The sequence below is a fragment of the Mixophyes fleayi genome, chromosome 3 (genome assembly GCF_038048845.1).
Source record: "Mixophyes fleayi isolate aMixFle1 chromosome 3, aMixFle1.hap1, whole genome shotgun sequence".
Classification (NCBI taxonomy): Eukaryota; Metazoa; Chordata; class Amphibia; order Anura; family Limnodynastidae; genus Mixophyes; species Mixophyes fleayi.
This window is the reverse complement of record NC_134404.1, coordinates 189,730,215-189,744,016: the sequence shown is the minus strand read 5'-3', so window position 1 is coordinate 189,744,016 and position 13,802 is coordinate 189,730,215. Positions and strand designations below refer to the sequence as shown.

Here is a 13,802-nt window from a genome sequence, read left to right as displayed (position 1 = left end):
GCTTGCCTTTTTTCCATATTACATTCTGGTACTATCTCTTCCCCAGGTAAACGACGCACACGCACCAGCTTCCCACATGATGTAAAAGAAAACACGATTCATTAGACAGGGCCACCTTATTCCGTTGGTCCAATTCTGGCGCTTACGTGGGTTGGTGCTTTTCGAGATGGGCAGTGGTCAATATGGGCACTTTGATCGTGCAGACCGCTCTTCTGAAGAATTTGACCAGACAGGCTAGCCTTCACTCTCAACGTGGTTCCAAGAACCTTGGGCGCCCATGACGCTGTCACCGGGGGTACTAACCACTGCATACTGGGATCACCCCACAAGACCTGCTATTTTGGAGATGCTCTGACCCAGTCGTCTAGCCATCATGATTTGGTCCCTGTTAAAGTCGCTCATTACACTTGCCCATTCCTGCGTCCAACACATCAACTTCAAGAATTTACTGTTCACTTGCTGCCTAATCCCACCCCTTGACAGGTGCCATTGTAACAAAATAATCATTGTTATTCACATCGTTACTAGTGAGAATAACGCAGCCTGCACACTATTACAGTTAGTACGGTAATTTTAACACGGATTTGTGCTTGCAGCTCTCAGAGCTGCGAGCAAAAGTCAGTTAAAATTACCACACTAACTGTAATAATGCGCACTATTACCATAGTAACGGTAATAGTGTATGGGCCGTGTTATCCTCACGTGTAAGGCTGTCAATTGAATTCCCCCCCATAATATCGGGATTTATGACAAATGCAGCAAGAACTATCACCATGACAGTGTGAACAAAATAATATAGTTATATGTTACATATTTATGATACAAATCAAATAATAAAACCTTGAAAGGGTTTCATGTTTAATCACCAGTGGGAGAAATAGGACAAATCCCGATGTGTACAAACATGGCAATATAATAGCAGGCCAGATTGTGAAAGAAACTATAATACAAAGTCACTATGAAAATCTAAAAAGTGGTATAAAATGGACTGTTAAGAATAGATGAAGAAGCTTATGAAATGCATATGCTAATCACATTACAAAGATGCCACATTTTTACTACATTGTGAACCCTAATAAGTGAGAGTAAAATAATAGCCACACTGTTTCAATTGATTCAAAGAAATGAAGAATAAATGAATCTTTATCCATATCTTCCTTCTCAAATAATAATGTTTGTTGGTTTTGTTTTTGTTTGTTTGAAGAACATTGTTACCCTTTCATGAAATCCACACTTGTTCAATCATTTACTTATTTTAGTCAAGTACTGTAACATTTACCATGTTGACAGAGGCCTATGAATGCATGGGTGTAGATTTTAGGTCTGTTGTGATTTCCTCAGAGCATTATACAGTTTGAATTCTGGGTGAATTAATTTGGACACCTGGGAACTGTCTTCAATATTCTCTGTTTTCATTTTGCTTTTAAATAATTTTTCTCATTGTTCAATGATGTACCTACAAATTACTTGGTAATTGTACTATACCACTTTCCATAACAATGAGCTGCAACAATTGTTTCTGATACCATTGCAGATCTAATTTATTTCTTGGTATGGTATTAACATAAACCTGAGTGATCCAGACCAAACTTCTAAAATTCTGCTTTTATATAGAGCCTTTTATGATCAAGTAATGAAATGCGCTTGATTAGCAGAACCTGTCTCAAATTACCAGGTTCTGCTAATCAAGCGTACTTTAGTAAGTGTGAGGGTCTACTTACTTTTTCATACATGGATATTTAATATTGATTAAATATCACAAAGTACATTTTTGGGTAATTTGTCATAACCTGTGGCTGTTGTCATGCCTCACCTTCTTCCCTACCCTCTGCCAGTCTTCAGCCTCTAACACACCAGGATCCACTGTCCTTTTCCCCATGGCCACCCCTTTCCTGGCCCCTTTCCTATGCCCTAAACCACCCACTTGCACTTCTCACTTCTCCCCTCCACTATTCTAACCCTGCGATGTCTCTGTGCCGTTTCCCCCACTTTCCTTCCTCTTTTATATCCTATGCCTCTTTTTTTGCCCTCCCAGCCCCTCGCCCAGCTGCTCTCTGCATATTACGCTGGAACCCCTTCCCAAGTTACTTTCCCCATCAGGCATCCCTTTCCTTTATTATGACTTCCCAGCTTCTCCTTACTCCTACCTTTGCTCACATTGTCCTCTCTCTCAAGCCCTACTCTGACCTCTCTTCCCACCACAGCTCCCCCTCATCCCAACATCCAGTGACTTCACTCTCTATCCAGGCTCTTTTTCCATTCATATTCTCTCCCCTTCTTATTGCTACCACTCCAAACCCAGCCCATCCCAGCTAACCAGCAGTCTCACCAATCTCATTAGCATCTCCCCTCCCTCCCTCTTTCCTATCTATGACCTCTTCATCTCAAACTCTTATTGACCTCCTTGCCAACACTGAAACCTGGCTCTCCCATCCGATATTACATCTCCTGCCACTATCTCTCCTTGGGTGTTCTTCTTCTCCCCACATTAACATCGCAAATAACAATCCAAAAGATGCTACTGCTTCCAACTTCTCACCCTCTCAATCTAATTTGGTCTTTCACAGTGGACCTCCTCTCCATCCAACTGTAATGACCACTCTGTTGAAATGGTCTTTTCCCACTACCGCAAGATCTTTGATTTCTTTAACTCCCCTCTTACTGACATTCCTCTCCTCTAGCCTCTCGCCACCCCAGACCCTTCTTCCAAGGCTACTCTCGCCAATGCAATCTCAACAACTTTGACCCTGCTATTTTTTTCTCCCACTGGACTTCCTTCACTCTATCATCTCCTCCCTTTTCTGCCCCAACCAAGCTGTCTCCCTCTATAAAAGTACCCATATCATTGCGCCAGACTCCGCTGCCCCTGCTGTCACTCTTAGTCTTCGATGGTCCACACCATAACCATGGCATTCCAAACTAAACTGCAATCTCCAAAAAATGCACTCACACTGCCTATTGCACTGGAGGAAATCCCGCTCTCATGTTGACGAGTCCTCCACCTCCAATTCATTCTTTCTTAGCTCTGCTCTTTCTCTCTCCAAACAGTCCTACTTCAGGTCTCCCAATCCTCCAGACCCCATTGCTACTTTGCCACCTTAAACTTCCTGCTCACCCTACATCCCCTTGCTCCATCTTTATCCTCTGCTTTTACATCATGACATCCTCTCCCATCAGGCTGCATTTGCCCTACCCGGTCTTACCTCACTGCCCCCCCCCCCCCCTCCAATTTCTGGGGAATTCCACACCCATCTCGCATCCATTGCCCCCTCCACTAGCCCCCTGGACCCTATCCCATCTCACCTCCTTGCATTCCTTTGCTCCTAATGCATGCTCTTGTCTCGCCCATCATCAAAAAGCCCCCACCCCACCCTGCCTTTCTAAATACTGCCTAAGCTCTCTTCTCCCATCCGCCTTCAAACTTCTCAAGCAGTGCTTGTCCGCAGCCTACTTTTCTCTTATTACTCCCTCCACGACCTGCTTCAATCTGGTTGTCATCTCCCTTTGTATTATTGTGTGTTATTTTGCCACCAACCAGTATACTAAAACTGTTTTTTGCTTCCCCTGTCAGATCCAGAAGGCCTGTTCAACCGTGCGAAATGAACTGGATGCAAGGAAAGGCACAATCTCTCAGTACTTTACAACTTTGCATTGTCCTATTTGTGATGAATTGACCCAACATGGGATCTGTGATAAATGTAGAAGTCAACCCCAGCATGTCGTAGTGATTCTCAATCAAGAAATTCGAGAGTTGGAATATAGGCAACACCAACTAGTCGAGGTAAATGTAGTATTGTAATCTGCAGATTTTTTCCACATGCCTAGTATTTTAATTCTAATTTACCTACTTAATTAATTAAAATAAATTAATATAAAAGACAATACTCCCACATTATAATCATGTTAATATTTATATGTTGACCCTCAAAGCAAGGGTATTATTGAACAATAATAGTTTCACAACATTACCACTGACACCACCCACACACATAGTACTTGCCCTGCAACAGTGACACCACTCGCACATAAAGCGCACTCCAAACAACGTGGACACCAACATACTCAAAGCACTCGCCCTGTAATGCTGACACCAGCCACACATAAAGGACTCGCCCTGCAATGCTGACACCAGCCACACATATAAGACTCGCCCTGCAATGCTGACACCAGCCACACATAAAGGACTCGCCCTGCAATGCTGACACCAGCCACACATAAAGGACTCGCCCTGCAATGCTGACACCAGCCACACATAAAGGACTCGCCCTGCAATGCTGACACCAGCCACACATAAAGGACTCGCCCTGCAATGCTGACACCAGTCACACATAAGGGACTCGCCCTGCAATGCTGACACCAGCCACACATAAGGTACTCGCCCTGCAATGCTGACACCAGCCACACATAAAGGACTCGCCCTGCAATGCTGACACCAGTCACACATAAGGGACTCGCCCTGCAATGCTGACACCAGCCACACATAAGGTACTCGCCCTGCAATGCTGACACCAGCCACACATAAAGGACTCGCCCTGCAATGCTGACACCAGTCACACATAAGGTACTCGCCCTGCAATGCTGACACCAGCCACACATAAAGGAATTGCCCTGCAATGCTGACACCAGTCACACATAAGGTACTCGCCCTGCAATGCTGACACCAGTCACACATAAAGGACTCGCCCTGCAATGCTGACACCAGCCACCCATAGAGCATTTACCAGGCAACGCTGATGCCACCCACACGTAAAGCACTTGCCTCACAGGTTCATGCTGCAACTTGCAATTATTCAGATTAGCTGCACTTTGAAATGCGGTTTATGATCGGAAAACATTTTATAATCAGGGGTAGGGTGAAAAACATTTTATTTAATGCAGTCAAGTAGATAACAAATCTAATGTGAGGTCAAATATTTTTTTGTTAAGGCATTTTATAACGCAACAAAAATGCCCATAATGCATATATAGATTAATAATAGAATATAATAGAGACTGCAACCAGTTATAGTGCCCATGGCAGTATTGTATTTTTTTTTTACGTTCGTCAAGAGATTGAATTTTACCAGTTTATACTATGCAAGCAAAGTGAAGCATCAAAAAAAAAAAAAATGAAATTCCGTGTGCTGGAATGAACAATATATTGAGAATGTGTGCTGCGTGTCGCAGTCTCGGTATTGATGGTGTCTATTTGATATTTATTCCCATTTTAGTTATGCAAGAATTGCACAGGCTGCAGTGATCAACAGATCCAGTGTGTGTCTCTCAACTGTCCAGTACTTTTCAAGCTTTCAAGAGTGAGCCGGGAACTTTCCAAGGCTCCATATCTACGTCAGCTCCTCGACCAGTTTTGAATTGTGTTAGGAGGCGACCGGTGCTATATTGTTATATGTTTATCACACTACAGAATATTGTGCATGGTGCTGTTTTTGGATTGCATTGCTTTCATGATTTTTATGATTTGTTTAATATGACTATTACTCAAAGTAACACTCATCTCCATCAGTGCTGGGGGTTAACTTTTAATTGCTATGTATTGCTATCTTTTTACAATGTACAAAGTATTTTTTTCTTTCTTTTTGACTTTGTAACATACAGTTTTATAATGCAGGTGTTTGACAAGAGGCTTTGGTTACTTCCTGGCATGCTGCTTAGGAAGGAGCACTGAAATCTGATTAGCAGAATGAACCTCTCTTGATACACCAGTATCATGACCTCTCTCCAATTCTAGAGCACCCATATCATTTCTAAGTTTAAGTGCAAAATATTTTGTAAATATACCTTTTTTACTTTTGAAACAACTGAGTAAAATAATGTGCAATGGGATTTTATACAGTTGGTTGATGTGTGTGTCCTCCACGTGTTGCTCCACTCATATGACATCTTTTGTTATTTTGATGTGCAAATCGTATTTCTGTGTAGCATTTCAGACTGTCGTTTTCTTATAAAAGGAAAAAAAGGAAATAAAAAATATATTGCTGTCTTGCTTCAGCTGTTAATGGGGGCATTGTGAGGAACTGTGCAAAGACCTTTTTTGTTATAAAACTGTGGGACTGTTGCAATACTTTAAATATAAGGTTTATTCCATTTTGCTTGTTTTGTATAGACATTTTTATGGTTTCTAAATATGCTTATAATATTTTTCTTTCCTTATGTACAGTTAAATCTTATTTGCCATCATCCTGAACACAACAGTGTATTTAGATTATTTGTATAACTGTATAAAATTAAAAAAAGGAATTATGTGGTCAGTGTATTGTTTTCTAAACTGGAAATTGTTTGAAAAGTTAAAATGAAAACAATATTAAAAATGAATAAAATATATAATATGGTGGCTGTTTTGATTTTGTGTAACTCATCTCAGATTTGACTACAACAATCCAGATCTTTATTTTTTTATTATTATTATTATTACTATTTCCCCACACACAGTTTATTTCTCATAACACTTTTGTCTATACTGAATATAAGCAAGTATAGGTAGGAAGGAGCCAAAATAACCTGGAATCCCCAGGTTTACTGTTTAAAATAATTAGAACATTTGTTCAACTGCCATTTCAAGTATTGTTCAACCACTTGTAGTGGTTCCTGCATCTAGCCATCAAAAAGACACAAAGGTACAATGCATGATACAAAGGGGTCCCTGTCTCTCATAGTTTGTACGAAGAAAGATTTACTGCTAAGTGCATGAATAGAGGAAGGCAGAAGCACTCAGCAGCACAAAAGCTATTTTTAAGCGATTTTATTATAATATATGATATTATCCAGAATGCATTTTGTGTTTCCGATAATCCTCCTTGTTAGTCAACTCCTGACTCTGCAAAATAGAAAGTATTAACGTACTACTAGAAATTTTAGTGTGGGCAATCCTTAATTTGTTCTTAAGTTCAGTTCTTGCACATTATAGCACTGATGAATAACCCACAGGCCTCGTAATGTTTGCAATGCAATTTTGTTCAGTCATAGGAGAAATAAAAAAGAAACCCAGTAGGGGGCGTGGTCTGGACGCCATAGCTGCAGGACGTGCACCACACTAGCTCCGACACAGCGTTGCCTCAAAATACAGTTTTTGAGCCATAAACACTCAAGCCTGACCACAAAATTGTGGAAAATAAGAAAATATAAACCCTATACGGGTCACTTCAGCCCTCTGACCTCGCTGGGCAGATCTAAACACCGCGACTGAGCTGCGGCCTGTCTTCCCACCAACCTAGCAGGGACGGAGCGAATACCCCTGGCTGTCTGCCCTGAGACATTCTGGGCTTCCCAGCCTCATATGAAAAAACTGACCCACCACAGCGGAGACTGGAGCGGAGACAACAGCTTAACATAACACTCAGCCAGCTGCAGCCACTCAGTCAGACCCGACGCTGCCAGCAGAGATACTGCTTGAACTGAAGCCCATCACTATCAACCGCGGCTTAGGGTGACTGCCCCCGCGGATTGGCCCTGGAGAGCCTGCTCCCATGACCCTGGATGAAGCAACTTACCTGCAGTGGGTTTTCCGGTGTTCGGCAGAACGGCCCAGCGCTGTCCTCCTATCTCCTCCCTGTGACTCTCTGCATCTGCTGTGCTGGGATCTCCTGGGCAGAAATTGATAGATCCTGCTTGACTAGATCATCTTTGTTCACCTGAACCCTTCAGTGAACAGTGAGTACACCCCTTTGTTTTCTTTTCCCAAGTGGCTCACCTCCACGTCTGCTCAGGTCAGCAATTCAATTGAACAGATCAGATCGATCACAAACTCAGTGTGGGACTCTGCTGCCACCCAGTGGTTACTTACAGAAATCACATCTTCTGTATATTATATTTCCTGCTACATTATCAGCACCTATAACTTAGTGATGTTCTAAGCAACACTTTTATAACCCAGTAGCGAGAAATTCGATGTAAATTCTCAATGTGCCTGTGAGCCTGAGGGGTCAAGATGATTTAACCGGAATGCTTCAACCATCTCTACATACATGACCAGAGTCCCTTCTTTTTCTACCCCCTCCAACTTTATTTAAATTTATTTTTTTTCATTTATTTTTCTCCTCATGTGAGATCTGAGAGGAACAGGATATATACATAAAAGAAAAACAGCAGAGTTTAAAATCTTGAAAAGAACTTGCATTCATAATGACATCTAAAAACAGGAAGCACGCTGGAGGAAATACAGCTCCTATATTCACATCCGCTTCTAAGAAGGTGTCAACCTCCTCACCGCCATCTGATCAATCTCGCTCTTCGAGTCCCACCTCTCAGCTGGACAAGGGCATAGATCCCACAGTTCAGGCAGCTATAACTAATCTAGCGCATGACATTATACTTACTTTCCAGCAGGAACTTAAGAAAGCAATTGTTGAATTCAAATCAGAAATTGCAGCTCTCGGCACTAGAACGGACAGTCTTGAATCAAAGACGGATGATATGTGTCGAGCTCAAACGTCCTTTGAGAGAGAACTAGCGCTGCTTCGCTCTGAGGTGGACTTGGTGAGAGAGAAACAAGAAGACCAAGAGAATAGATCTCGGCGAAATAATTGGAGGATCCGTCACGTGTCAGAGTCGGTTGTTACCTCTTCCATACCCGACTTCCTCTCCAGCCTCTTCAAACATTTGCTTCCAGATCTTCTAGACAGCGACATTCTGTTGGATCGTGCACATCGAGCTCTCAGAGCTAAACCAACTGCTGATCAAAGGCCGCAAGACATCATTGTACGTCTTCATTATTACCAAACGAAAGAAAAAATACTTAACGCAGTTATGTCCAAAGATACGATCAACTTTCAAGATATGCAACTTCAGATATTTCAAGCTCTGGCTCCATCCACTATCCAGAAACGCAGAGATTTACAGCCTGTGACTCGAATACTCCGTCAACACAACTTCAGATATAGATGGGGATTTCCATTCCAGCTACAATTGTTTGCAGGGAACTCTATCCTATATGCCAAATCCTTATCTCAAGGGCAAGAAATCCTTGCTAAACTCAAGATTCTTCCAGATCCCACCCCTTCTGCAACACGTAGTAATCCCTCAAGATCTGATTCAGCACCTCCTCCTGACTGGACAACGGTGGAACGACGGCCTGCAAGATCTCCCGCGGCTCCAGACTGACCGTGAACTTTTGAAGGTCTCTAAGAGGATCCATTCTCCTTCACTTGGGGGACTCAGGTTCTCACACGCTGATTACCATGTGTCCTCCTATGTTACACGAACACTGTTGTTTTCTTTCTTTTCTTTTGCACCAAGTTATCTATAGCTTATAGATCATTTCCCCTTATGGGACTTAGAATTCAGGGGCATAACAGTATTGTTGGTACCCTGACTTGGCACCATCAGTTAGTAATGTCGTTGTCATTGTTAGATTTCACGCTACATCATAGATTGTGTTGTTGTGTTGTTTTTTGTTTGTTTCTCTCCCTTTTCATCCTTCCTTTATTTTCCTAAATTTTCGCTCTCCAATTTAAATTTTTTACCGCCCCTCCCTTCTGGTCAATTACTCACTACAATAATGTTCTAGCTACACCAGCCAACTGAGCTGGATAGTCTTTCACGGCCCCTCATATGGCCAACTAATACCTCACTAAATTTACCACCCCCCACAAGCACCCTTACTAGTATTGCAATGTATTTTTTTCATTGTGTTAATTCTATGATAGCCCTATCAGGGGCTTTCCTCTCTGAGGGTTATGGCCTATTTAGGCCTCTTTCTTCTCATCTCTCCTCTCTTCTTTCTCTTACCTGTGGCTTCTTTCCTTGCTCCCCTTCCCTCTCTCAAATCACCAAGTGGACTGATGCTTATTTCTGTTCCCAATTTGCTTATGTTCTAAAAAAATTCTTGCTGATATCACGTAGGATTCACACCATCTACAACACCCATGGCGCTCAAGGTGCTCTCGATTAATGTCAACGGCCTGAACTCCCCTACTAAGCGTGCGGTGGTCTTGGGAGCCTGCAGGAGAGACGGAGCCAATATAGTTTTCCTTCAGGAGACCCATCTCACAGGACAGCATACTCGTCTCCAAAGTAAGCTTTATACTCAAACGTTTTTTGCCTCTGCGGATTGCAAGAAACGTGGAGTAGCTATTCTAATACACAACAGAGTTCCCGTCCTCCTAACCAAATCATATTCTGATCCAGAGGGACGTTACTTGATTCTAATAGGAACACTCCGTTCTGAGCAAGTCACACTTATCTCTCTTTATGCACCAAATCAGGGCCAAAGCTCCTTTTTCACAGATGTGTTTAATCGCATTGGGCGCCTTGCAGAGGGTCATATAATCCTCGCTGAAGATTTTAACACCATTTTACACCCAACACTGGACAGGTCCTCTGGTTCTTCCAGCCAAAAATCTCCTCCCACTCCCTCAAAAGACTCCCAGTCCTTATTAACATGTATACGCAATTTAGCGCTACATGACACCTGGCGCCTGAAAAACGCTGATGCAAAAGACTTTACACATTACTCTGCCCCACACGGTAGTAACTCCCGCATAGACATGATATTTGTCTCTCCTCCCCTCACCCAAACAATATTAGACGCAGGAATCTCCCCGCTTACCTGGACAGACCACGCCGGAGTACATATCACTCTTGATTTAATAAAATTAGCTCCACGTTCTCGTCGTTGGCGTCTTGACGACTCCATCCTGTTGGCCCAATCGACTCATCAAGAAATTAAGGACGCAATCAAAGAATATTTTGAATTAAATACTTCAGAGGAAATAGCCCCAGGCATTATATGGGAAGCCCATAAGGCTACCATTCGAGGTAGATTGATAAGTAAAACTTCGGCAGCTAGAAAATTAGCATCTCAAGAAATTCTCTCCCTTGAGACCAAACTAACCTCCCTTCTTGATCAACATAAACTTCACCCATCCACTACATTACTCACACAAATTTCTGCAGTAAGAGGTCAGCTAAATGCAATTCTTTCTCGTAGAGCAGCGAATACTCTCAAAAAATTAAATCAGCAATATTACGAAAAGGCTGACAAAGCTGACTCTATGCTCGCTAACAAACTGCGGCAGAAAAAAATCTCGAGGACAGATTACAAAACTCAAAAAATCTCCTAACTCGCAGCCTATGTATGACCCGGTGCAAATCGCTCAAGAATTCCACGATTATTACAAAGCTTTATACAATCTCCCCGAGACCTCAGCCTCTGTCGAATCTCTTGATACAGAAATTACATCTTTTCTGTCATCTCTCTCACTACCACATCTCTCAGACACTGATATCGCTTTTTTGAACGCGGATATCACCCAGATAGAAACAATTTCAGCGATAAAAATGATGAAATCATCATCGGCCCCAGGCCCCGATGGATTCACGGCACAATATTATAAGAAATTTGCCATAGACCTTGCCCCACATATGACAGATTTTTTTAACAACATCTTAATGGGTTCACCTTTTAATGAGGCGACGACCTTGGCCACTATCGTTGTTATACCAAAACCAAATAAAGATCCTACCTCCTGTCCCAGTTATATGCCTATATCCTTATTAAACATGGACCTCAAGATCTATGCCAAAATTTTAGCTAACCGCTTGAACACCCTTCTCCCCTCCCTGATCCACCCAGATCAGGTCGGATTTATACCAGACCGCCAAGCTATAGATAACACCAGACGGGCTATTGACCTCATACATTCTATTCATTCTGGTAAATCACCATCACTAATCATGGCACTTGATGCCGAAAAAGCGTTTGATCGCATCTCTTGGACCTTTATGTCTAGGGTTTTGGGGTCAATGGGTTTCTCTGGTAAGTTTTTAGACGGCCTATTAGCTTTAGATCAGTCACCCAGAGCAACGGTAGTGGCCAACGGAGTCGCCTCTTCCCCATTTTCAATTTCTAATGGGACGCGGCAGGGATGCCCACTTTCCCCTTTAATCTTTGCCCTGTTAATTGAACCATTAGCAGCAAAAATCTGATCTAACGGGGCGATACACAGTTAAAACAGGGAAATCTGAACATAAAATATCATTATATGCTGACGATGTTCTTTTGACTCTCTCGGATCCCGCTGTTTCTCTTCCCCCCCCCCCCCCCTTCTCGCAGACATCAAAACCTACAGTTACATCTCTGGATACAAAATCAATCCTCAAAAAACAGAAACTCTGGATTTCTATCTCACAGATAGCATGAAATCTTCTCTCACTCAACAATTCCCCTTCAAATGGCACCAAAAAAAGATAAAATATTTAGGCGTCTACATAACTAAACAATATAGTCAGCTTTTCTAAGCTTACTATCCTAAACTACTATCCCAAATTAAATCTGATTTAGAAACCTGGAGTAAAAACCTCATATCTTGGATAGGACGAATCAATTCAGTCAAAATGAACATTTTGCCCAGGTTATTATATCTTTTTTAAGCCCTTCCCATATGCATCCCCCCTTATGTATTCAAATTTTTGCAACATTATACTTCACAATTCATATGGGGTAGAAAACGTCCAAGAGTTCGGCTCCTTGTCCTACAAAGGTTGACACGGGAGGGCGGTTTGGGAGTCCCCAATTTTAAAAACTATTTCTTGGCAGCGCAACTCGCCCAATGTATTTTATGGAACTCCCCGGGCTCCTCCAGAGTTTGGGTCTCGATCGAAACCGAAAGCTTAGGTATTTCCTCCGCCTCCTCTCTCCTGTGGCTCCCTCGCACTAAACGTCCTCGGTCCGCTCTTTATCACCCAATTGTATCGCATTCGCTCTCTCTCTGGGACCAAGCAAACTCAAAGTTTAATCTCGCCCCGGCTCCTAGTCCAATTGTTCCTCTTTTTGATAACCCAGATTTTCCACCGGGCCGTATAGTTTCGTCCTTTGAATTTTGGAAAAGGAACGATGTTTACTATCTTAATAATATCACTACAGACGCTTCATTTCCCTCATTCGAAGACATAAAAACCAAATTCAATATTCCCAACACTTTTTTTTTTCAATACCTGCAACTAAGAAATTTTCATTCCACCACTAAATCATCTTTAAGAATCAGGCCGTTGACCTCATTCGAGTCACTTTTCCTCCGGCGATCTTCTACCAATGGCCTTATATCTCGGCTATATGGAGAGCTGAGAGTCCCTGACTCAGACACCCAAGATTCCCATGAGCGAGCCTGGGAGGAGGATCTGGGTGGTGCTTTGGATGGGGAAGATTGGGATGAAATAAAAACCAACACGGCCTCTAGTTCAATCTGTGTGAAGCTGAAAGAAAATGCCTTTAAACTTCTTTATCGATGGTACTTGGTCCCGACCAGATTACAAAAAATCTTTCCGGACTTATCTAGCTCATGTTGGAGAGGATGTTCGTCGGAAGGGTCCTTCCTCCATATTTGGTGGTAATGCCCCAAGCTTGCCCCATTCTGGTTGGAACTACGGAACTTTGCATCTCAGATTCTACAGATTGACATCCCAATTTCTCCCAGGCTTTTCCTTCTCCCACTTGGGATTCCATCCGCAACTAAACATCAAACAAAAATGTTCCGCCACATAGTTTCTGCAGCACTGTGTCAAATTGCCACTAATTGGAAACAACCCTCCGCGCCTACTATGCAGACAATTATTAATAGAGTTTGGCATTCATACAAAATGGAGTTTATGGCATGCATACTGCGCAATACCTCTAAATCATTCAACAAAATCTGGGAGCCGTGGATGTCATTTTTTCAAATCCAAATTCCTTTTGCTCTATGACTCCTCTAAAACATTCCACTTGATATCTCCCCTCAACCTGCTACCATCCCCCGCCCCCCCTGCCCCCCCCACTTCTCTTCCACCTCTTGCTTTGCTTTCTTTTTCTTTTCTTCATTTGGCGGCCT

The 13,802-nt window shown here is 42.5% G+C and overlaps 1 protein-coding gene across 2 annotated transcripts in view; it reads left to right on the top strand.

The window, feature by feature from the left end:
- Positions 1-6,324, top strand: part of REV3L (REV3 like, DNA directed polymerase zeta catalytic subunit) — a 153,383-nt gene extending 147,059 nt beyond the window's left edge. For both annotated transcript variants that reach the window (XM_075202931.1, XM_075202929.1), the window contains 2 exons: positions 3,572-3,781; positions 5,211-6,324. In XM_075202931.1, coding sequence (XP_075059032.1) covers positions 3,572-3,781; positions 5,211-5,351 — 351 coding nt within the window. In that variant the 3' untranslated portion in view covers positions 5,352-6,324. The remainder of the gene's footprint in view (positions 1-3,571; positions 3,782-5,210) is intronic.
- Positions 6,325-13,802: the final 7,478 nt, after the last annotated feature.